Source organism: Macrotis lagotis, chromosome 5 (genome assembly GCF_037893015.1).
Source record: "Macrotis lagotis isolate mMagLag1 chromosome 5, bilby.v1.9.chrom.fasta, whole genome shotgun sequence".
NCBI lineage: Eukaryota > Metazoa > Chordata > Mammalia > Peramelemorphia > Peramelidae > Macrotis > Macrotis lagotis.
Window position 1 is genome coordinate 246,780,352 of NC_133662.1, and position 23,128 is coordinate 246,803,479.

Sequence of the window (23,128 nt, forward strand, 5' to 3'; positions counted from 1 at the left end):
TCAACAGAGCTACAGGTTGATAGGAAATTCTCTTCTTCCTCCACCCTACCAATTGTACAGCAGCAAGCTTGCAGTTTCTTACATTCTTCCCAACCTTGAACTGCTGAAATGTTTAACTATTTTAAAGGTTCTCAGGTTATGAGTCGTTTTTTTGCAAGGCAAACGGGGTTAAGTGGCTTGCCCAAGGCCACACAGCTAGGTAATTATTAAGTGTCTGAGGCCGGATTTGAACCCAGGTACTCCTGACTCCAAGGCCAGTGCTTTATCCACTACGCCACCTAGCCACCCCACACTGTTTCTTTCTTAAACCAATTGGATATATATTTTTAACTCATATAGGCATCAGAACAAAGATGTATTTTAAAAAAAGTTAGTCTGACACCTAACTAATTCCTTGTGATTTTAGTCTGGCCTTCTGTGTCATATAACTGAGATGGAGAGAGGAATCCCCTCCCTTCTACCTACCTTTACTAAAAACTTCTGGGGGCTCAAGGTCCCTAAAGAGAGGAAAAGGAAAACATAGAAACACAGCTATATAGGAGGAATTCTTTGAACTTCACAAAGCAACTGACTCCTGGGAAAGAACATAACATAGTAAGAGCAAGGAAAATAGAATTAGAAAATAAACCTATTTTGTTTCTTTTTGGTTGAAGTCTCTTAGGCAACATCTACAGCCTTTCCTTGTGTCCTTGAGGGAAATAAGTATTTCTTCAACAAAGGCAGAATTACAGAACCATATTATATCAGGACTGGTTTGATCTCCTTTTAGAGAGAGAGAAAAAAAAACAAAACAAGTGTAGACAGAGATTCAGTAGTGTGAGGTTTGTCCCAGGCTGGTCATCAGGGACTCTACAGTGAGAATTGCTTTCAAAAGATACACTGAAAAAGAATTCTCTTAGACTAAGCTATTTCCACTGATAACTGCTGAGATGTTAAGAATGTGGCACAAAACACATCCCCATAGGCCTTGCTTTAAATGAAGTGTTGGAAGTTTTACATAATTGAAATTTTGCTAATCAGTACAATCTGAATGTGCAAGGAGAGCTGGCCATTTGGAGCAAATTCATAGTAAAAACTGAATTAGGCAAAGAAGCTACAAAATGTAAGGGGTATGGCCACAAGAGCCTGGTTAAACAATGAGGGGGAAGGAGTGAGGACTTTGGTTCCTGGATTATCTTCTTTGGGCATGAGAGCTGTCTTCCAAAAGTTAGAGGTGGAATTAAATTTGTTCTGTTTGGCCCTAGAGGGAAGAATTAAGAACAATAGGTGAACATTTCAAAGAGGCAGATTTATCAGGAAAACTTCCTAACAAGGAGAATTGTGCCAAAGTGGAAGGGACTTTCTGAAGAAACAGTGGATTCATCCTAACTGGAGTTCTATAAGGAGAGACTGGACACCCACCTTTTATTCCAGACATTCCTTTTGTGTGTGGTGGGATCTTTCCAGTACCCAAATTCTGTACCAGGAAAAGCTAGTCAAAGGGGAGGGGATAACTTCTCTAGAAACCTCAAGTATAAAATTCCTTTTGGGGGAGCCTCTTAGGTCAGTGCTGTCTTCTTTTAAGGCTACAAAATTCCCTAAGGATATAATTTGCACTGACTTTTTAAGAACCAAAATGTGTCTTAACCATAGAGAATTCTAAGAGTCTAGGGGACTGAACAGAACCTAGGGTAGGGTGGGAGTGGGAAAAATTGTGACTTAAGAGAAGTTGAGATAGTTTTTCTCCTTAGAATTCATTCAATAAGTCCTCTGTCTGTTCCAATGTTTGAGTCAATGAAATAAAAGATGTCCTATGTCCAATATATAGCATTAGTTTGGGATTTAAGGGCAGCTAGGTGGCACAATGGATAGAGCACTGATCTTAGCGTTAGAAGGATGGAAATTAGAATCCAGTCTCAGACACTTGCCACTCATTAGCTGTGTGACCTTGGGCAAGTCACTTAACCCTGAATGCCTCTCAGCCAGGGCCATCTCCAGTCCTCCTGATTCCTATCTGGCCACTGGATCCAGAGGACTCCAGAGGAGAAAGTGAGGCTGGTGACTGAGCACAGCGTCACCCTCACTCAAACTCAATTCTTGTGCTTGTTATGGCATCACCTCCCTGATGTCATGGTCCTTGAGAATGAAGGACAAACATCATCATCATTAGTGAGGGTTCTCTTACTCCAGAGTGACAGTGTCTCTTATTCACATCCTCTACAAGCATGAACCAATCAGGTAACAAGACTTTATTAAACACATACCAACTAATTTATTTGGTTTCTAAGTTAAAATCTTTGCATGTAGGATATTGTTGGCTGTTGCTCTATGGTTCCTAATACCCCAACTAGGGAATTTTCTAGAGGGTTATATTACTTGCTTATATCATACATAGCCTAAATATAGAGGAGTGGAGTTCCTCAAACTCTTATTGCCTGAAATGAAGGGGAATGTTTTATACACACACACACACACACACACACACACACACACACACAAACACACATATAATATACATATTGATTGATGGTGTGTTGATCTTTGTCCTTCATTCTTTTTGTTTTTGGCAAGGCAACAGGGTTAAGTGGCTTGCCCAAGGTCACACAGCTAGGTAATTATTAAGTGTCTGAGGTCAGATTTGAACTCAGGTCCTCCTGACTCCAGGGCCAGTCAAATATTCACTGTGCCACCTAGCTGCCCTTTGTCCTTCATTCTTTAAAAAGACCATGATATCAGGCAGATGGTGCTATGACAAGCACATAAATTGGATTTGAGTGAGGGGGGCTGTGCCAAGTCACCAGTCTCACTTTCTCCTCCGGGGTCATCTGGGTCTGGTGGTCAGCTATGGATCAGGATGACTGCAGATGGCCATATATGTATTTATTAGACTATCTCTTGTGGTACATGAAGGTGATGAAATGCTAAAAAATGACAAATATGAAGAATTTGAAGACTTAACTGAGGATAACTGAAATTGGCAGAATCTGAAAAACAAGTGATACAAAGATTATGACAACGTAAGTGGAAACAACAACAAAAGAACAACAAAAAACAGAAACATATACAATGATAATGATCAAACTTGGTTTTGGAGAAAAGTTAAGTAAGTTTATCTCTCTGAGTCTACAGAAGGACAGGCGCTCATGATGGTGTGAAATGGTCCAGTTATTCTGGGAGTCAATTTGGAGCAATACTCATGAAGACGTTGAATTGTGAACACATTGCACTATGCTAGGCCTATACTATCAAAGATGTAGGAAAAGTACTCACAGGCACAAAAATATTTATAGCAGCAAGCTTTTTGATGTAGCAAAGAACTGGGGGTGGGGGGAGGCAGCGAATACTCATCAGATGGAGGGCAACTGAATAAATTATCATAGAGGCAGCTAGGTGACAAAGCTTGGACTCAGAGGAAGACCTGAGTTTAGACATGTGATCCTGGGCAAGTCATTTAACCTCTGACTAAGTTTCCCCATCTGTAATATGTGGTGGTTGTGAGGTGCAAGTGAGATTGCTATCTGGCAAATAGTGTGCCATAGAAATGTTAACTATCATTATTACTAAGATGGGATGTTTTTGTTCTGTAAGAAATGTCAAAATTGATAGATTCAGAGAACCTTAGAAGATCTGTGTTGATGCAAAGTAAAACTGAATTAGGAGAAATCTATAAAGTAACTATATAAAGTAAAACAACTTGGAAAGAGTCAAGAATTCTGACCAACATAAAGATCATTTGTGATTTCTGAAGACTGATAAGGAACCATGTTTCCCACTTCTTGGCAGAGAACTCAGACTTGACTTTGTGCCATGAACCTCCTGAGCTTCTGGAGGAACCTATGGATCCCTTCTGGGCATCATGTTTTTAAATAAAATATAAAGGATTACAAAGGAAATCAATTAGACTGAAATGTCATTTTCAAAATTAAAAAAAAGTTCACAGATCTCAGATTAAGAACCCCTAGACTAGAGGCACCCCTGCACCACCTAGCTGCCCTTAAGCCTCAAACTAATGATATATATTGGATATAGGACATCTTTTATTTCAATGACTCAAACATTGGAAAAGACAGAGGACATATTGAATGAATTCTAAGAAGACAAACTATCTCACCTTCTCTTAAGTCACAATTTTTCCCACTCCCACACTACCCTACCAACTAAAAAGCATTTATTAATTGCTTGTTATATGTAAAACCCTGAGTATACAAAAATGTGGCCAATATACTGATTTGTTTTGCTTTATCATGCTATTGGGTTTTTTTTTTGAGTTTTTGCAAAGCAAATGGGGTTAAATAATATGCCCAAGGTCACACAGCTAGGTCATAATTAAGTGTCTGAGACCAGATTTCAACTCAGGTCCTCCTGACTCCAGGGCCAGTGCTCTGTCCACTGTGCCACCTAGCCGCCCCCCCCCCCCCATGCTATTGGTTTTAATGGATGACTTCTATTTGGGGATCGAGAGTTGATGAAGACTGAGGGTCACGCAAAGGAAAAAAAGGAGAGAAAAAAATGTCAATTAAAAATAGTCAGAAAAGATAGAGGGGAATTGAGAAAGGAACACAGACAATGACAATTTTGTTATTCTTATATAATTAAACTTCCTCAAAGTCTATGTAACAGATGTTCCCAGTTTCATACACATCCCTTTTTTAAACTGTTCTTGGGTTTCATTTGCTTTGGAATATTATTTCATTAAACCACTCTTTCCTGCTTAATATATTATATTATGTATATGGATGTCAGTTTCCTTAGTTTGGATGATAGACTCATCTAACATTTCCTATTTCTCCCTGGAAAGAAACATTCAGGACCCAGGGGCTGCAGCCTTCATTGCGCTCGGACTCCCTTGTACTTCTTTTTATTCTTAATTCGGAATGACATTTTCTCCATATTTATGGACATTCTTTTCTCTACCACCTTCATTTTGAAATCACAGAAGGTGACATTAATTTGGTTTGAAGGATCTTGCCAACCTGGTAAAATGTGACTTAACTACTTCTTCATTCTCTTTTTTTTCTCCTTGTAATTAATGAGCAGTCAAGCAAAACAAGTCCGTCTATTTGTACTCATTTTACATATTGAACTGTCCTGGAAAATGTTTAACTAAATAAGCACGTCTCGCTCTGTAGAAAAGGGTTATGGGAAAAGAATATTGTATATCTTATTAGAAACAACCTAGTGGTTGGTATGCCAGAACTGCCTTTTCTTTCTCTCTCTCTTTTTTTTTTTTATTCTTTGTTACAAGGGATGGTTTGTTGGGCAGAGGAAGGAAGAAGAGGTATATTTGAAAAGTAATGTGATATAAAAAAACTAATGGCATCAATAAAAAGTAAAGATAGCTTTTTTAAAAAAATAAAGTCTTATTTCTAATCCTTCTTTCCTAGTGTGTGTGAGTATATTTATATTTTAATTACCATTGAACTATGTGAGCCTGGTATAGATCTATACCCATTCTTTCTGCATCATTTCTTATGGAGAAATCATGCTGACTTTAATTCTTTCAACATTTTCTCTAGGCATCCTCTCCCACCCACTAGGAAGGGAATGGAAAACTCAAATCTGTTCTGTAAGTCATTGTCCATATATAGCTCCTTGACTTAACTGTCACTTTCCCCAAATTCATGGAATGACTTGGGGCCCTCATTGGAATGATGATGATGATGATGATGTTTGTCCTTCATTCTCAAAGAAGACCACAACATCAGGGAGGTGATGTCATGACAAATACATGAATTGGATTTGAAATGGGAGGACTTTGCTAAGTCACCAGCCTCACTTTCTCCTCTAAAGCCATCTGGGTCCAGTGACCACATATGAATAAGGATGACTGGAGATGGCCCTGGATGTAAGGGAATTAGGGTTAAGTGACTTGCCCAGGTCACACAGCTAGTAAGTGGCAAGTGTCTGAAGCCCGATTTGAAATCCCTTCCTCCTGACTCCAAGGTTATTACATTACATCACCTAGGTGCCCTCACTAGGATCCATAGCCTGGAGAGCAGAGACCGCACCCTATTTTCCCCACAAGGCTCTACTAGTGGGAAGGTATGGACAAAAAGGTGATCTCATGTTGTTAGTCTGACCTCACAGGGCTAGAAGGCCCTCTCTAACCTATGAGAACAGCAGATAAGAATCTTCAACAGGAAACAGGAGATCTGCCCCTGTCTTGCCCCTGTAACTAACTAGCTATGTGATTTTGCTCAAGCCAACGCCTTTCCTCATTCTTTATAAAAGAAGAGGTTTGGACTACATCAGGCCTTAACCTAGATTTGATGAATATTAAAAAAATTTAATACAATTTTTAAAATACAATAAATACAATTTTTCCATTTAATGTATTTCTTTTGGAATTCTTGTTTTATGCATTTTAAAAGATGGTTGTGAGATGGGCCCTGGAGGCTTCACCAGACAGGACACAAAAATGGTCAATGCCTCTGGATCAAATGGCTTTGCTTCTTTCTGGCTCTGACATCATATGATTGTATCACTCTCATCCTCCGGAGTTAGTTTTCTCCTTGCTAAGGTGGGAGGAGACAGGCTGCAAGGTCCTTTCTAACTACAACATTCTTATTTTTCTTAGGGAAGTACTGGAACATAGACAGTTGGAACTGGAAGAGACCATCAGACAAGGCCTGGGCTCTTTTGGGAGGTGGCATGATACTAGGGGAAGAGGTGCACCTAGGTTTGAATACACAGGTAGCAGGGAAACAACGGATAGAGCACTGGGCTTGGAGTCATTTAGTCCTGAGTTCAAATCCTGCCTCAGACCCTTACTAGCTGTGTGACCTTGGTCAAATCACTTAACCTTTTGTGCCTCTGTTTCCTTCTCTGTAAATTTGGGGTAATAGTGGCACCTATCTGCCTCCCAAGGATGGTTATGAGATTCAAATGATTTATTTTTGCAAGTCTTAGTCCATTCTCGAAAGGCTACTAGCATTATTTATTTTTATTATTATTCATAGAATCATACTAAAGAAAGTGGTTTATATGTTTTTAAGTCCAATATAAATGTATTATTGCTATTTCTACTCTGCTCCCTTGATGCTTTTGCTTCTTTCCCTCACCCTTTATTCTTTTGGATGAGGAACCAGACTGGTTCATCAGACAATTCCTGGGTCAGAGCACACGAGAATACCCCAGAGTGTTTCCTGACTCACACCTGGTTCTCACTTTAATGAACATGAGGCCCAATTCCTATCCTTAATATACTCAGTGCCTATCCTACCACCTACCAGATGGATGACTTGGGCCAGTGACTCTATCTCTCAGAGCTTGGTTCCTCATTTTTCAAATGAGGGGGTTGGATAAGTCACTTCCAGCTCCAAGGCTCCCATAATGCTATGGACATTTTCTGGCAAAGAGAATATTAGCCTAGGAAGGGTCCTTCCAGACTGAGTATTCCAACCCTAGAGGAAGCCAGTCAAGTGGCAGGACTAGACGCCAAGTCTTCTGGACTTCAACAAATCTCTAATTCTCTCCACTGTGCTACCTTGCCTTTATCATTTGATTCTAGCCCAGAGGTAGAAATCTACAGTTAGAGAGATTCAGGGATTGGCCCAGATTCTATAATTGATGGCAAGAGTAGTAGTCTGGAGAAAGTAACATATTAAAATGCTGTAGTGTTATTACAACTAAAACTTGCACTGAGATTTTTGGGACACTCCAAATATTAAGTATCCATATTCATTCATATATGTAAGTAAGTAAATGACTTACCCAGTGTTTCATAACCAGAAAGGGTCAGAGGTAAGGCTTAAAACCTGTTTTTTCCTGGCTCTGAGGTTATTGGCTCTTTAACCATTATGCCAACTAGCCTTTCATTACATTTATATGATGTACTTACTGACTTTTGACATATTGACATTACATTGATATATATGTATTGGTGTGTTCATAAAGAGATTTAAGGTTTACAAAGTATTTTACACAGATAATTTATCTTAATTGACCTTCACAAAAATCCTGGAAGTTATTAATACTCTATGTAGGGATTATTATTCTGACCTTACAGCTGTGGAAACTGAGGCTCACAGAAGCTCATGATGGTCACAAGGCTAGTAAGTGGTAAAGCTATGGCTCCTTCTTAAATCTCCTGGTCAGGCCAGCTCACTGACCCATCTCTGGCTGTTCTACCATATTATGTCACCACCTCTTAATCAGCAAGTCTTTATGGGTGGAAATTGTGACCCAGCAGATTTGGCTCAATAGATGGAAAAACTTCCAGAAAATTAGAGTGGGCCAAGGACAGAATGATCTGTTTTAGATGCTGAGACTAAGCTGAGACCATCATTTGGGATTTTTTAAGAAAACATTCTGGCAAAGCCTGGAAAGACTTGTATGAATTGATGCTGAGCAAGATGAGCAGAACCAGAAAAACATTATATACCTTAACAACAACACGGGGCAATGATCCACCTTGATGGACAGGCCCACTCCATCAGTGCAATTGATCAGGGACAATTTTAGGAGATCCATAGTAGAAAATACCATCTGGAGGGCAGCTAGGTGGTGCAGTGGATAGAGCACTGACCCTGGAGTCAGGAAGACTTGAGTTCAAATTTGACCTCAGACACTTAATCACCTAGCTGTGTGACCTTGGGAAAATCGCTTAACCCCATTGCTTTAAATAAATAATTTTTTTTAGTTTTTTTTTTTTGCAAGACAATGGGGTTAAGTGGCTTGCCCAAGGCCACACAGCAAGGTAATTATTAAGTGTCTGAGGCTGGATTTGAACCCAGGCACCACTGCGCCATCTAGCCACCGCCCCTAAAATTTTTTAAAAAAGAAAATACCATCTGTATCTATGAGTTTAAATGAAGACCAAAAAGTATCTTCAATTTTTTTTAAAAAATTGTCTTATGTATTATATAATTTTGCTATCTTTAATATATTCTTCCTTCCTTATGGATTTTTTTTCTCAACACATTCAATTTTGATCTACATATATCATAGAAACAAATGTAAAGGTGATACTGGATTGCCTTCTGCTGGGGGGAGGGGGAGGGAAGGGAGAGGGGGGAAAATTGTAAAATTCAAAACCTTACCAAAAATTGATTGGTAGAAACTACTATTGCATATGATTGGGAAATAAATAAAATATTTATATAATTAAAAAATTTGAAATGTTAAAAAAAAAGAAAAAGAAAACATTCTGGCCAGGGACAGAATAGCCCAGAAAGCACATGGGGGTCAGAAGGCTTGAGTGGGCAAAGTGGATGTTTAAAAGTTCAAAATATTGCCTATCTCCCAGGGTCACTGTGAGAGTCATTGAACCACAGACAGAGAGCTTGGAAGGATCTCAGGGGCCTTTATTTTACAAAAGGGAAAGTGAAGCCCAGTGGTAGATATAACATGGGGTCATAAGTTTAGGGTAGAAAGAGATCTAGAGGCCATCTAATTCACCCCCTCATTTTACAACTGACAAAATTAAATGAGAACATTCATATAAAAAAAAGGTTCTTAATTGGTAAAACATTGCATGAATGGAAGCTTTCTAGGTTATATGTGCTATATATCCAGGAAAAGAGAAAGTAAGAGATGGTTTAATCAGTAGAACAAATGCTTAATGGAATAAGTGGAACTGGAGAGAGGACTGTGAGAATGGAATGAATCTGGAGGGATGGAGGGATGGCTGGAACAGAGGTCATTTCAAGTGAGGGAGAACATGGGCCTGGACAATGAAGAGGAATGCTCAAAATGATGGGTAAGGGGGGTATAATTTGGAAAATGGTAGGAAATAATATTGGGTTGATAGGACGAGATCAAATTGTGAAGAGCTTTGAATGCCAAACAAAATTTAGACATGGCACGGTAGGCATGAACAGCAAATCCTTGAAGCAGGGCACTAATGTGATGCAGGAAGATTAGCTGAATGGGGTGAAGAACACAGTCCAGGTTCATGTGATCAGAAAAATAAAACAAAATGCATCAAAAATTAGCCTTTAGATTAATTTGACAGATGGTGATCTGGCTAATCAAGACTGTTCCTTGAAAGCAGCTGGTACAGAGAAATGTCACTGGCTCAGAACAGAGGCAAGAAATTGAAGAATAGGGAACAAGTACATGTTGAACTATGCTATTTGTTTAACAGATTAATATTTATTAAGGTCAAGACAACCAGACTCCTGTGGAAATATCCCAAAGGAGCAGGGAGAGCTCATGCCCCTGCTCGGCTTGGCTCAAAGTAGCTTTGGCATCATATAACATACAGTCCCGGTAGAAAGAAGAGATGGACACCACTAGAGAGCCTCACATTTAGAGCTTTTATTTTGAAAAATAAAATACAAAAGTCATTGAATTGTAAATGTACATGATTCCCCACCCTCTCAGAAATGACACATAATTCTTTAAATAATCAAGCTATTTAACATCATCCACATGAATAAGATTTAAACAGGAACAACTGTTCTACAAGACATCTGGGACGAGCACAGACCACCCATTCCAAAAGCTCCCCTTGCTTAGACCCTTCAGTCTTTTTTAAAGAGAAAATCCATTTTGCAAAAGGAAGATCTGGAATCAAATGAAGGAAAGACGTGGATCAGAGCAGTTGCAGCCGAGAATTGACCCAGGTGGGCATGGTTTCCCTCCTGACCTCTTACCCCGGTTAGATCCACCTTACTCTGTGACCACTGAAGAACACCAGGATCCTGGTAGGGCAATAATTCACTTGTGACAGCTGGAGTATGCATGATGGAACCACACATGGGAAGGAATGTACCAGAGAGAACAGAGTGAAAGAAACTGAAGATGCAGGTTGTGAAGTCCCAGCCACTGGACGGAGAGATGGACATTCCTAGAGATCGCCCATTCCTGGAAAAGGCAGAATTCCTTCCTAGGGTGGAGGAGACAGAAAGTTATTATAGGTATACTCTCAAATCCCAGCAACCCATTCAGCCTCAAATTCCCACACTGAGGCAGGGAAATAGAGGGGAGTCAAAAAGCTAACAAACTGAAATTTAAATAGTGCCTTAAGATTTGCAAAGCACATTGTCTATAAATATATGTGTGCATACACCAATACATATAGAACGTAGCCTAAAGGCTGACAAAAACGCCCTTCAGAAATGCTTACTGGATGGGTTTAAGAACTCCACATAAAATCTCGTTTTAGTCTCAGAGCAATCCTGTATGATGGCTCCGATGGGTTATTACAGAACCTGAGAGCTGATTGGGACCACCGGGACCATGTAGGCCAAGGCATGTCCACTGCAACATGGCCAGAAAGGGGGTGAGGGAGACCAGCTTCTCCACTTTTAGAGTCATTAGGCCTTAGAAGGGCTGCGGCAAAATAAGAACGGATCTTTGTTTTTTATGAAGCACTTCATTGTATAATATCAGATTTGCTCCTTATCACAACCCTAGAAGGCAGATACTCTGATTATTCAGATATTATAGATAAGGAAACTGAGCTCTCAAGATCACATGACTTGAAGCTTCTGAGGTGGAATCTACCAATGTATTTATGGCCACACAGTGACTAGGGTTGAAGGTGAGATTAGAATTCAGTGTTTCTTACTGAGAATCACAGAATTTGAGAGTCAGAGGACACTGTCTCCAAATCCTGCAAAGTCTCTATTTTACAGTCTCTAAGAAAACTAAGCTCTAAGTTAGGAGAGACCTGGGTTCAAATTCCACTACTGACATCAACAGTTTTCCTTATCTATGAAATGTGACACTGCTTATCTTCCCATCCCAGGAGGATTGTTGTAAAGGAAGCATTATTTTCACCTTTAATAGCTATTTCCATGAGTCACTATTGCCACTCATAGTATTATACCCTGGATGATCTCCAGGGAAAGGCAGATGGGGATCATCTAATGGTTCTATGGATGGTGCATGGAAACTCCAACAGCTCCTCTCCTCTGCCCTTCTGTGAGGTTATTTAAAGATTCAAACTTCAGGAAGGTGCAACAACCTACTGGAGATCTCCACATCAACAGGTTATAATCAGGAAAGGAAAAAGCTCCAGGAGGGGCTGGCAGTACTTTCTGGAGTTGTTTCACAGCTCTGGCCCCTAAGATTATCTCAATGCCAAATCTCTCTCATTGTGAACTATGGGCATGAAAAATGCCTTCAAAGGAGGCATAGGAAAGTTCATTGTCCTCCAAATCCACCTTGTGATTCCCTTCAGATGCTTTACCCCATTTCTTGGATGAGCTTGGATGAGAAGGAGCCTCCCAGAGAAGTGGCATAGCAGGGTGGCCTGAGGACTGACCTGGGATCAAGGAAGTCCTGGGTTCAAATTCCAACTCTACCATATATACTGGCTGTGTGAGCCTGGGTCAGCCATTCATCCTTTCAATGGCCTTCAAGATTAATTTGCAGAGCAGTTTCTGAGTTACTTTGGCAGAAGGATCTCCTCCCTGAGAGTTCCCAGCATCAGTAACATCCCACGTCCCCTTCTCTTCAGTCCATCTCAACCCTTAGTAGGATGTTCAGAGTCAAGAAGTCTGGCTTTGGAGGGGAGCCCAGCTCTGGGTGCTCTGATTCCATCCTTTTGTCTATCCATCTCTTAGTGGGCAGGACTGGGCACCCCATGAACCTCAAGAAACAAGGACCAGGTGGCTTCAAGTCACAAGTGGACTTGGGGATCATCTTGTCTGAGCCCTTGTTCTACAGAAAGGAAAGTTCAGAGGAAGTCACTCCTTCCAGGTCATATGGGACTCAGAGGCAAAGCCAAGATTCAGATGTGGGTCCTCCGATCCCCATGCCAAGGTTCTGCCTCTCACACCTCACCCTCTCAAGCAAAAATGCCCTTTACTCAGCTTGGGTCTCCCAGAATTCCTGGTCATCTTGGTGGGGGCTACTTTTCATCTTTGGCTTCTGAGGATTGTTCCCCAAATTAGACCTAGAACTTTAATAATAAGGATTAGCATGGACTACATGGTCCAATAATGGGAATCAGCCTGTGCCCTAGAAATTCTGCTGCACACCCTAGTTAGGATTTATTACTGAATGAATATACTCCCTTCCAGTCAGTAATATGTGAAGACTGGCTCCTCACATGTGTGATTCATTAACATGGTACAATTCACAAGCTAAGGCTAGAGGGAGAAATGATGATTTGTAAACGTTCATCCAAAACGCTTAAGCCAAAGTAGGCTGCACTGTCACTCCAGGATGGAGACTGTGGGTCCAGGGCCTTGGGAGCTCCCTCAGACCTTCAGTTCCTGCCCTGAAATGACAGTGCCAGCAATGGTTTCTCTGGCAGTCTCTCAGGCTGATCTGATCTTTTCCAGACATAATTTTTCTTGATCCTCTAAGAGAATGCTGCCTCTGGAGTCTAAACACCTGGTTTTGATCCTCAGCCCTAGGGATTGATGGTGGTATAATTGTGGGTTAGTATTTAACTTCCAGAGGCCTCAGTTTCCTGACTGCTTGACTCGTCTGATGGTCACCTTAGGAAGCCAGGTCTTACCGTTATTGTCACAATATCCATTTTACAGAGGAGGAAGTTAAGTGACTTGCCCATGGTCACACAGCTACCAATTTCTAGAGGTGAGATTTGAACCTGGGTCTTCTGTGTTCAAGGCAGGAGTTGTCTTATTGTATTTGGCACTAGTACCTGGGTCCCTTCCAGATCTAAGATTCTCCAGTGTCTAATCTGGGACTGTCGGCAGCTACCTACATAAAGGCAGAAAAGGAGCTAGGCAGATTCCCCAGGTCCGTGAGAGCAGCTCCTGTTGGGCTCTCGCCTAAAAACTGTCTTGTTAAAATAACCTCAATTAGAAAAACACAAAACACCCTTGGAGCTTCTGACCATCACCTTGTGTGTGACAGAGGCGTCTCCACTCTTCTCTACTCGCCCAGTTCATTCTGTTAAGGGAAGCAAAGAATAATTTAAACACCTTTCAGTCAATCAGAGCAAGACACTGGTGTTACCGGCCAAGTGACCCCAAGTAAGCAGCAATAGCAGCAGCAGCAACCAAGAAAGCCAGGCATCGCATCTGTCATCTGGCAGCACCCAGGCAACACCCAAAGGCTCAGAGATTTAGAGCTGGAAGGGACCCTAGGGCTCATCTACTTTAGTCCTCTTATTTGAACTGATGAGGAAACAGGTCTACAAGGCTCAAGTGACTTACCTAAGGCCACACAGGGAAAAAATGACCGAGCCAGGATTTAAACTCAGGTCTTCTGTTTAACAACTACTGATGGATCCAAACCCAGGGATAGCTCCAAGAGGAAGAAGAAAACCCTGATTGACTAAGCCCAAATAGTCCAAATTTGTGAACTGAAGCAATGGAATCTGAAGGTATTCAAATTAATTTAGCAAACATTTACTGATCTCCCCATACTATGTGAACCCTAAAACCTGAAACTGAACTGATACTTTACTAGGAGACAGAAAAGAGTAAAAAGCCAAGATAACATGAGACAATTTGAGGAAGAAGAAGAACAAGGAGGGATTGGAAAAGGTTTCCCCTCTGGGGGTGACCCAGCAGAGGAGCCTGGACAGAGCTGAGGATTGTGACAGGTGGAGGGGAGGAAGGAATGTATACTAGCCAGCCAGGTATGAGGGCTGGAGATGAAAGGCTAAATTATGGGAACATTTGGCGGAATAGATGGTGTGTGGAGCAGAGATGAATGGGAATTAAGCCTGAAATGACAGGCTAGAGTCAGACTGATGACTTGAAATACCAAGCTGAAGTATATGGCCTTGGCTAGGCTGACCTTCCTAACTATTGGCAAAATAAATCAACCTCAAAAATAAGATTAGAGGTAGAGACTTGACTGCCATGAGATGACACTTTGGGGACCCGTTGTTTACTACAATCGACACTACTCTCATTCCAAATAGCTCCAGTCCTCCTTCAAGCCCATCCTGGGAGCCTTCTTTGGTAATCACTTCCAGGAACTGCCTGGAAAAGTGATACCCCCTCCATTTCCTTGTGTATCCCCTATAGTTTAGTCTTTTGTGGGGTTATCCAAACCACACTTTCCCTCTTTTTTATTAATAAGGACAGGGGTTAAGCCTGTCATTTCATTAGTTTGGTGCATTGGTCCAGGGAACTCTAGTAGTTCCAAGGTCATTTCAGAGGATGTGTGAAGCAGACCTCTTTTCCTAATAATATTAAAATGTTATTTGACTCTTAAAATACTCCTTCCTCTTCCAACCACTTATCTTTGTGATACCAGATTTTCTTCCTATGCTTCAAGTGAAATAACATTTTGTAGCCACAGACTGAATATAGAAGCAGATATGAGAATAGAGATGTTTGCTAGACATTAAAGAGATCTGCAATAATTATGTAAAATAATGCCACTCTTGTGTTTTTATTCTGGAAAATACATTTTTCCTAAAATCAGTAATTTATGCTACCATAGAATAGGCTCATTATTATTTTAAAATAATATTTTAAACTTTTAACAGTTTTTATTTCTAATATGACAGGTCAAGATATATTACTCTCTTTTTAAAAAAGGCTCTTTGGGTCCTGAATACTTTTTTTAGGATTTTTTTGCAAGGCAAATGGAGTTAAGTGGCTTGCCCAAGGACATACAGCTAGGTCATTATTAAGTGTCTGAGACCAGATTTGAACTCAGGTCTTCCTGACTCCAGGGCCGGTACTCTATCACTGCACCACCTAGCCACCCCAGGTCCTAAATACTTTTTAAGAGTATAGAACCACTGGTAAAGGGAACTTGAAGTTGAAGAAGTATACCCTTACCCATGAAGGTAAACACTTGTTTTACAACTTATGGTCTTTGGAGTTGCCTAGGCAACTAAGAGGTGCTATGACTTGCCCAGGGTCCTACACTCAGTATCTATCATGGGATGAAAACTCAAGTCTTGCTGGCTCTGTGGTTGCTCTCAAGTTATGTGTGCTCACATTCCTGTCCCCCTCCCTCAAAGCTAGTGATAATATAAATTCTATCCTAATCGCTCTTCAAGGTCCATAAATGATTTGTAAGATAAAAACTAAATGATAGGGGCGGGTAGGTGGCACAGTAGATAGAGCACCGGCCCTGGAGTCAGGAGTACCTGGGTTCAAATCTGGTCTCAGACACTTAATAATGACCTAGCTGTGTGGCCTTGGGCAAGCCACTTAACACCATTTGCCTTGCAAAAACCTAAAAAAAAAAAAAAACCCCAAAAAACACAACAACAAAAAAATACACACAAAAAAAAATAAATGATATTCAGACTTCAGGATCATCCTCAGTTAGGCTGACCTATGTGAATTCTTTGGCTTCAGTTGACTACTGAAAATGTATTTCCTAAGTCTGACCACTTTAACCCAAATTTCAACTAGTTTGTGATAGACCAAAGGTCTTTAGGCAATAAAAGTCAAATTCAGTCAATATTTTCTAAACATTCACAGAGTTGAAATCCCTGGATTAGGGGTTGAAAGTGACTCAAAATTGAGATGAGATATTCCCTGCCTTCATAGAGCTTACTAATTGATATCAGTAACACAAAAGAAATATATATATATGCAAGAAGTCATGAAGGTAGGGGAATTATTAGCAGCTGAGATCAAAGAAGAGTGAGGAGGTAACCTTTAGGACTGGGTACAATTCAACAGGCAGACAGAGGGCATTCTAGACATGAGTAGATTCAGGGCTTGGAATGAATTATGAGCAAGTAGTTCAGTTTGACTAGATTACAAAGTATGTGGAGAGGAAAAGTATGAGATTAGTCTGGAAAGACTGGATATCAGATGGTGGAGGGTCTTTTATAATGGTTGAAGGAGACTCAGCCTGACTTGAAAGAGAAAAGGGGGCCTAGAGTGCTGAGTAGAAAAGTGACATGATCAGTTCTACTACACAGAGTAGATGAGAAGGGAGCAGAGAATGAAGACAGAAGGGCCTGTAAAGAAGCTAATGTAAGATTCCAGATGGATTATAATGAGGGCCTGTAGCAGAATGACAGCCATGGAGATGGAGAGGTAGGGGAAAGATCAGAGAAATTTTAAAGGCATTAATATTGATTAACAGGTGATACAAGGGAGAGTGAAAAGTGGGAGTCTGGGGGGGATGGTGGTGCTGATGACAGAAAAAAAATGGAGTCAGAAGAAAAACAAGTTTTAGGGCTAATAAAATGAACATAGTGAGTTTGTGGTATTGGTAAGGCCCCAGGGTGGCTAATACCGTAGGCAGTTGGAATGTCGATGTAATGCTTGCAAATATAGAACTGAGAATTACTTGCACAGAGGTGGTAGGTGAATGTGTAGGAATGAATGAGATTGTCAGACAAATGTAGAAAGAGAAGGGGGCCACGACTTTGCCAATAAAAATGTCTGCTGCCATCTTATCTGTCCAGCCATCGTCCCTCTGGCTTTTCTAGACTAATGGAAAGCAAGTGAAGAGCATAGAATGCAGGTCCTGCTCCCAAGGAGTTCTCACACCACCAGGTTTATCATAATCTATTAGCAGAAGCTCGCAACTATTTCTGTCTCCTTAAGGAGTTCCTTCAATACCAGAAGTTGGCAGCTATGGGCATGAGTTGACAGCAGCTTCTGGAGAGGGAGCTGTGGTTGGCTGTGACAGAGAAGGGCAGGAAAGCTAGGGGAAGTTTCTTTCCCCGTCCTGGGAAGCCCAGGTTTAGCATCAGGGGAGCATATGAAAATGAAGGTTCTTATGGAGGAGACAGGAGAGATGGCATTCCCACCTCCAGCTTCACTGAGGGCATCATCCAAGTTTAGTGAGTGCCTCCTAATTGATGGGCAGCTCTTTCATTTCCAGGACTCTGCTTTCCTAATAAGAGCTGCTATAAATGTGTTAGATTGCCAGGACCTCTCTTTTCACCACAAACATTTCACATTGACCCTGTGGATATGGGCTAAGCAGGGGGACTCTGAGTTACTGGCTGAAATGACAGGCTAGAGTCAGACTGATGATCTGAAATACCAAGCTGAAGTACATGGCCTTGGCTAGGCTGACCTTCACCTTAGTGAAGTCACTTTCTCAGTACAAATTCAAATTGTTTACATAAAGGTCAGATCAATTCAGAGCTCCATTAGTTTATCTTTCCATAACTCCTCCCATCCCCCCCAAAAAAGCAAATAATTGTCTATTGCCATCTTCCATAATCTTTAACAATTTGTTGCCTGGGAGGTGAAACCTGAGGAGCGTTCTGATATGTGATTATTAGTGGTCTGAAGTCATTTTTACTGAATGATGATTCATAGTAATGAGCAATTTCGTTCTTTGGTAAGTCCATTAACATTTTGCCGATCATTTTTTTTTTAGATTTTTTTCCAAGGCAATGGGGTTAAATGGCTTGCCCAAGGCCACACAGCTCGGTAATTATTAAGTGTCTGAGGCTGGATTTGAACCCAGGTACTCCTGATTCCAAGGCCAGTGCTCTATTCACTGCGCCACCTAGCCGCCCCAAAGTCGGTTAACATTTTATTGTTTGTTATCTTAATGTTCCAATAGAACTTTATTTAAAAAGAAACCAATTACTTCATTTTTCATTTACACCTGCCTTGTCACAAAGAGGTACAGGGAAGCAATCTAGTTATTAAATCTACACTGATAAAGAGATCCTTGTGACAATGCTGGCCTTCTTCCCAACTAAAGACTCCTTTTCCCTTACAAGAAGAGGGAAGTGGACTTTGCCAGCAATTATCTAGGTCTAACAAGATCTAACAGCTCCTGAACCATGTTCTTGCTAAAGGTAAAATGGGTTTTAATGGAAATATATTGAAAGAGGAAGGACATCAAGTCTCAGTTTGAGGTGAGTCATCCAACACAACCACAGCCAAGTCTAAGGTAAGCGGAAGGAGGGGAAGAATCAGACAGTCCTGTAGGAAAAACTGAGGAGTTAAGAAATATTTTCAGTCAGGAGGATAAGGGAAAAGCTTCATGAAAGTGGCAGAACCTGAACTGAGCAATGAAGAAAGGTCATAGTGTCAACAGGTAGGGAAGAGGCAGTGGGCCATCTTGCACTAGTCTATGCTAAGGATGGGAAGCAACTCATGGTCTGGTTTGCCTGGGAGAACATGTGAAGGGGACCTATGGTGAAATAAGACTGGAATCCATTTGTGGAAGACCTTCCATTACATCCTAAAGGCTCTGGAGAGAGACTGAAGATTTCTGAGCAATGGAGCAATAAGGTCAAACCTGAGCATTAGAAAGGTGACTGTGGCTGCCATTGTGAAGGATGGCTGGAGAATCATGTAAATGACTGGCTTTCCTAATGTCCTGTGATTTTTAGCTATGCTTGGGATGTAATGCAAAGAAGAAATACTGCCTCTGAAACTTACTCTGGTCCAGTCATTGAAGATGGAAACAGGACTTTCTTGAAAAGTCGGAATTTATAGGCTGGTACCTTCCTCTGACCATGTCATCTGGTGAATGTAAACCATACCTCATTTCATGAGATAATGAAGTAAAACAATTCTCCAAAAGAGTTCTTGTACAACAGGTGTCCTAATTAATGGCAAGATCTGGGTTCTCAGAAAGAAATTTGAGAGTAGTTGCTCAGGGTGTGGGGGGGAGGAATTAAAGATAACTTTGTCTCTCCCTAACTTATATGGTCATTTTTCAACTTTAGGTTTGGAGAGTTTCGAATTTATATACTTTCCTGTTTTGAAGTCCACCATCTTGGAAGGAAGTACCATTCTCCACTGTCAGGAAAAGGAGAAAAAATGCATGTGAAGTTTGAGACCAAAAACTGGTCATGGGACTATTCTCTCTCATGGACTCTCCTCAGATAATAGCTCCATGAGAGTGATTATATATACAGTCAAAAATAAGTTACAGCACCCAATAACTCCAGTACTAGGACCTTAAGAGTTTCACCAAGAAAAGGAAAAAAAATTCATAAACACAAACTAGTGGGTATGCCAGGGTATATGTCCAAAGGAGTGGGGTCATTCTCTTTTCTTTCGATCTTCTGTCTCAGGCATGGACTCTCCCCATCCTAGATTTTCACAGATCACAGGTCACAGCACATCAATGACAAAGCTGACACCCTAGATCTGAAACTTTGGTTTGACTACTTAGAGAAGAGATGGCACCCTTCTCAAAAAAAGAGGCATAGGGGGTGAAGGAAGACCAGATTATGAAAAAGAAAAAAGCTTCTGTTTGAGCGGGGGAAGTTCCAGAGAACCCTTCCTAAGAGAGATGATTTGTACAAAATCAAGTTACACAGTGACCAGGTCAAAAGCCTTTGATTCATGTGGCCCCAAGAAAGACAAATTCATCAACCCTAGGAACCAGAATCAAAGGGGAGAGAAAAGAGATTCTGGCCAAAAGAGAAGGAAGGAATTATGCTAAGAGAAAGGGTGGAAGATGAAAAGGAGATATCTAATCTTGGACTTGGAGAGAGATCACTACACTGCCCAAATGAGGAAGAAGTTGTCCCATGTTCAGTGTCTTGTTAGATCAAACGCTTGCAGAACTAAAAAGGTCTTTAGAGAGAAAGGAGATAAATTCTACTATTCCCCAGGAGAAATATAAAATGGAAACCAATATCTTAGAGATTTAGAGAAAATCTCCCAATGAGAACCTGGTCCACAATGTTGTGCTAGTGCCCAGCTAATAGATAGTTTACAGAAAGAACCACAAATAATGCAAATATCCATCTGTTGATGAACAGTTGAAGAAACGCTTCTATGATGATGTAATAAAGACTAGGATGCCATTAAAATATTACACATGAAGATTAGGAAGAAATTATGACAAATTTAGCTGAAGTTATGCAAATCAATAGAAAACAGACCCAGAATAGAACATGTACAAACTACCATCACAAGAAATGAAAATATGTCATTGCTAAATACAGAGCTAAATGATCAAACAAAAAACAGCAGAAACAGAAGGAATAACTAAAGTAGTAATAAATATGTCAGATTCCTTTTAAATATAAAAAGTATTAAATAGATGCATATTTAGTTATACTGTTTACAGTTAATTGAAAAATAAAAAGTTAAAACAAGCCACAGACAAATCTACCCTTTGCCTCCCAACCAAATGTTTCTAAACCAGAACTTTAATAAGCACAATCCCCAGGCCTCTGGCATTCATTACTCAATCATGTGGTTGGTAAAGATGTATTTCAAGTTTCTTTTTAAAAATTTTACCAACAATTGAATTTTGAAGTGAAGTGTAAGGCTTTATGGGAGAAAAGGGGAGCAAATGTGTTCTGTCCATGTTACTGAGGGTTCTGTTCACATGCGCCATCCTTTTGCAGGCTGCCCTGCTCAAAACATTTCATTTCAAAGACATTTCATTAGGCAAGTCTTGAGGGCATCTGGGCTTTGCCTTTCACTCCTCTCTAAAATAATTTGGACAATGGATCTTGACTCTGCAATTTTCAGTTCTTTTATCAGCCTCCAAGATGTGCAGCATTCTTTTTTTTTTTTTAAGTAGTGCCATCCAATCTGGTGACCAATGAAATTCCTGAAGGCAGTTTTTAGGTGTAGTCCTAAACAGATTGCCAGGATTTATCTGACTTCAGGAAGCTTGAAATTCCTTTGATGGTGAACATAGACTTTCATATAGTGTTCTTAGTTACTACAGAAATTTATGAATATTCCCGAGGTGGCACTAGATTCATTTCATACAAAAGTGTAAATGGCTGATTATCAGTTTTTCCTGAAAAAAGATTTCTTCAGGAGAGGAAAAAAGAAAGTAGAGGGTTCTGGGTAATAGAAGGAATTGGAGTTAGGGGAGAAAAAGGAAGCAAGGGGATGGGAATGAATCACAAGATTTTGGAAAATAATGCCCAAATAAGGGGTATAGTTGAAATAATAGTTCATATTGAAAAGATTATCTTATATCTACAATTTTATTTTGTCCTTACAACAGTCCTAGGAGGTGAAGGCTTATATTATCTCCATTTTACAGATAAAGAAACTGAGGCAAACAGAGGATTAGCCTAGGGTCACACAGCCAGAAGTGTCTGAGATTGAATTTGTAGTCAGGACTTCAGGCCTAGTGCTCTATCCAGGTCTCTATCCAAGTCTAGAGGTGCACCACTGAGCTGCCCCTGTTGTTATTAGTCATAGAATTTGAAAGTAGGCAGAAACACAACTTTTTTTTTGTTCAGTGATTAAATCTCAAAGTTTTTCCTCTTTTATCAATTTAACATTTCAAATGATCCCACAACACAGTATTCTTAGAGCTAAAGAGATTAATTAAATATACTTCAGACTGCTTCAAAATTTTCTATGGTGAAGGACAAAAAGGGTTAGTGAATGAATGTGTGCAGTCAGAAATGGCTAGAAGATCATTAAAACTTCCTAGGTCAGGGCTCTGTAACCTGTGCTTAGAGAAGGCAAGCTTCATCCTGGAAAACTCTCCTTGTTGAAGCCAGTTCCTTTGGAAGAGGGGGTAGATTATGCCAGCAGAGTGCCGGGTTCGAGTTTCTGCTGTCACTACCTGTGTGATCTTATGACAAGCACTTCCCTCTTTTGACCTCTCTTTCCTCATTGGTAAAATGGAAGGGAAGGAGGGATTGATCCATTTGAGTTTCTCTCCAGCTCCAACTCTATGAATCTATCAATCCCCACTTTATGCAGAATTTTGGAAAATATGCAAGTTAGTTTTCCATGGACAAAGCCCCTTGTTCTACTCAAGCCAGAAGTCTCCTGGCCCCCAAGACTTGTGCAAAGAAACCTATTTCAATGAGATGCCTTCACCATCAACACAGAGCACTGGTTTACCCATTCATGATACCCATTCATCCCATCCATGGAACTGGTCCATCCCAGAGAGGGGATCTGGGGAAGTATTCACGAATCCTGGTTATATGGCCAGTGTATGAGTTGGAACTATGGAAGTTTGCAGTGACTCATGATAAGAGACAAACTCTACATCTTCCCTAACAGTTTGGGGAGTAGAGGGTGATGATGGTGGCAGTGGCTGAGGAAGTAGAAGCAGAAGCAGAAGCAGCAGGTCACAATATGAGGAAGTTTCAAGGTTATTCCACAGCCATCCTGGGAGGTAGGTAGCTGAAAATTTTTCCCATTTTACAGATGTGGAAATTGAGGCTTCAAGAAGGGAAGAGACTTTCAGGGTAACAAAAGTAAGAAATGTCAGAACTGAAATTTGAATCCAGGACTCCCAATCCTGAGCTCTTTCCTCTATTCCACACCGCCAGAACATCCTTCCCAGGGGCGTGGCACAGATGAGATCATAGCTCCACTTAAGCACTGAAGAATAGGGGCCAAGAGGTATTAGATTACAGCCAGTCACT

The 23,128-nt window shown here is 40.6% G+C and overlaps 1 protein-coding gene across 3 annotated transcripts in view; it reads right to left on the reverse strand.

Moving 5' to 3' along the window:
* Nucleotides 1-10,192: 10,192 nt before the first annotated feature.
* Nucleotides 10,193-23,128, reverse strand: part of TPST1 (tyrosylprotein sulfotransferase 1) — a 104,193-nt gene continuing 91,257 nt past the window's right edge. For 2 of the 3 annotated variants that reach the window (XM_074189304.1, XM_074189303.1), the window contains one exon: nucleotides 10,193-10,810. In XM_074189304.1, coding sequence (XP_074045405.1) covers nucleotides 10,772-10,810 — 39 coding nt within the window. In that variant the 3' untranslated portion in view covers nucleotides 10,193-10,771. Of the gene's footprint in view, nucleotides 10,811-13,744; nucleotides 13,795-23,128 lie in introns of all 3 variants that reach the window. The other variant, XM_074189305.1, reaches the window with a different exon arrangement.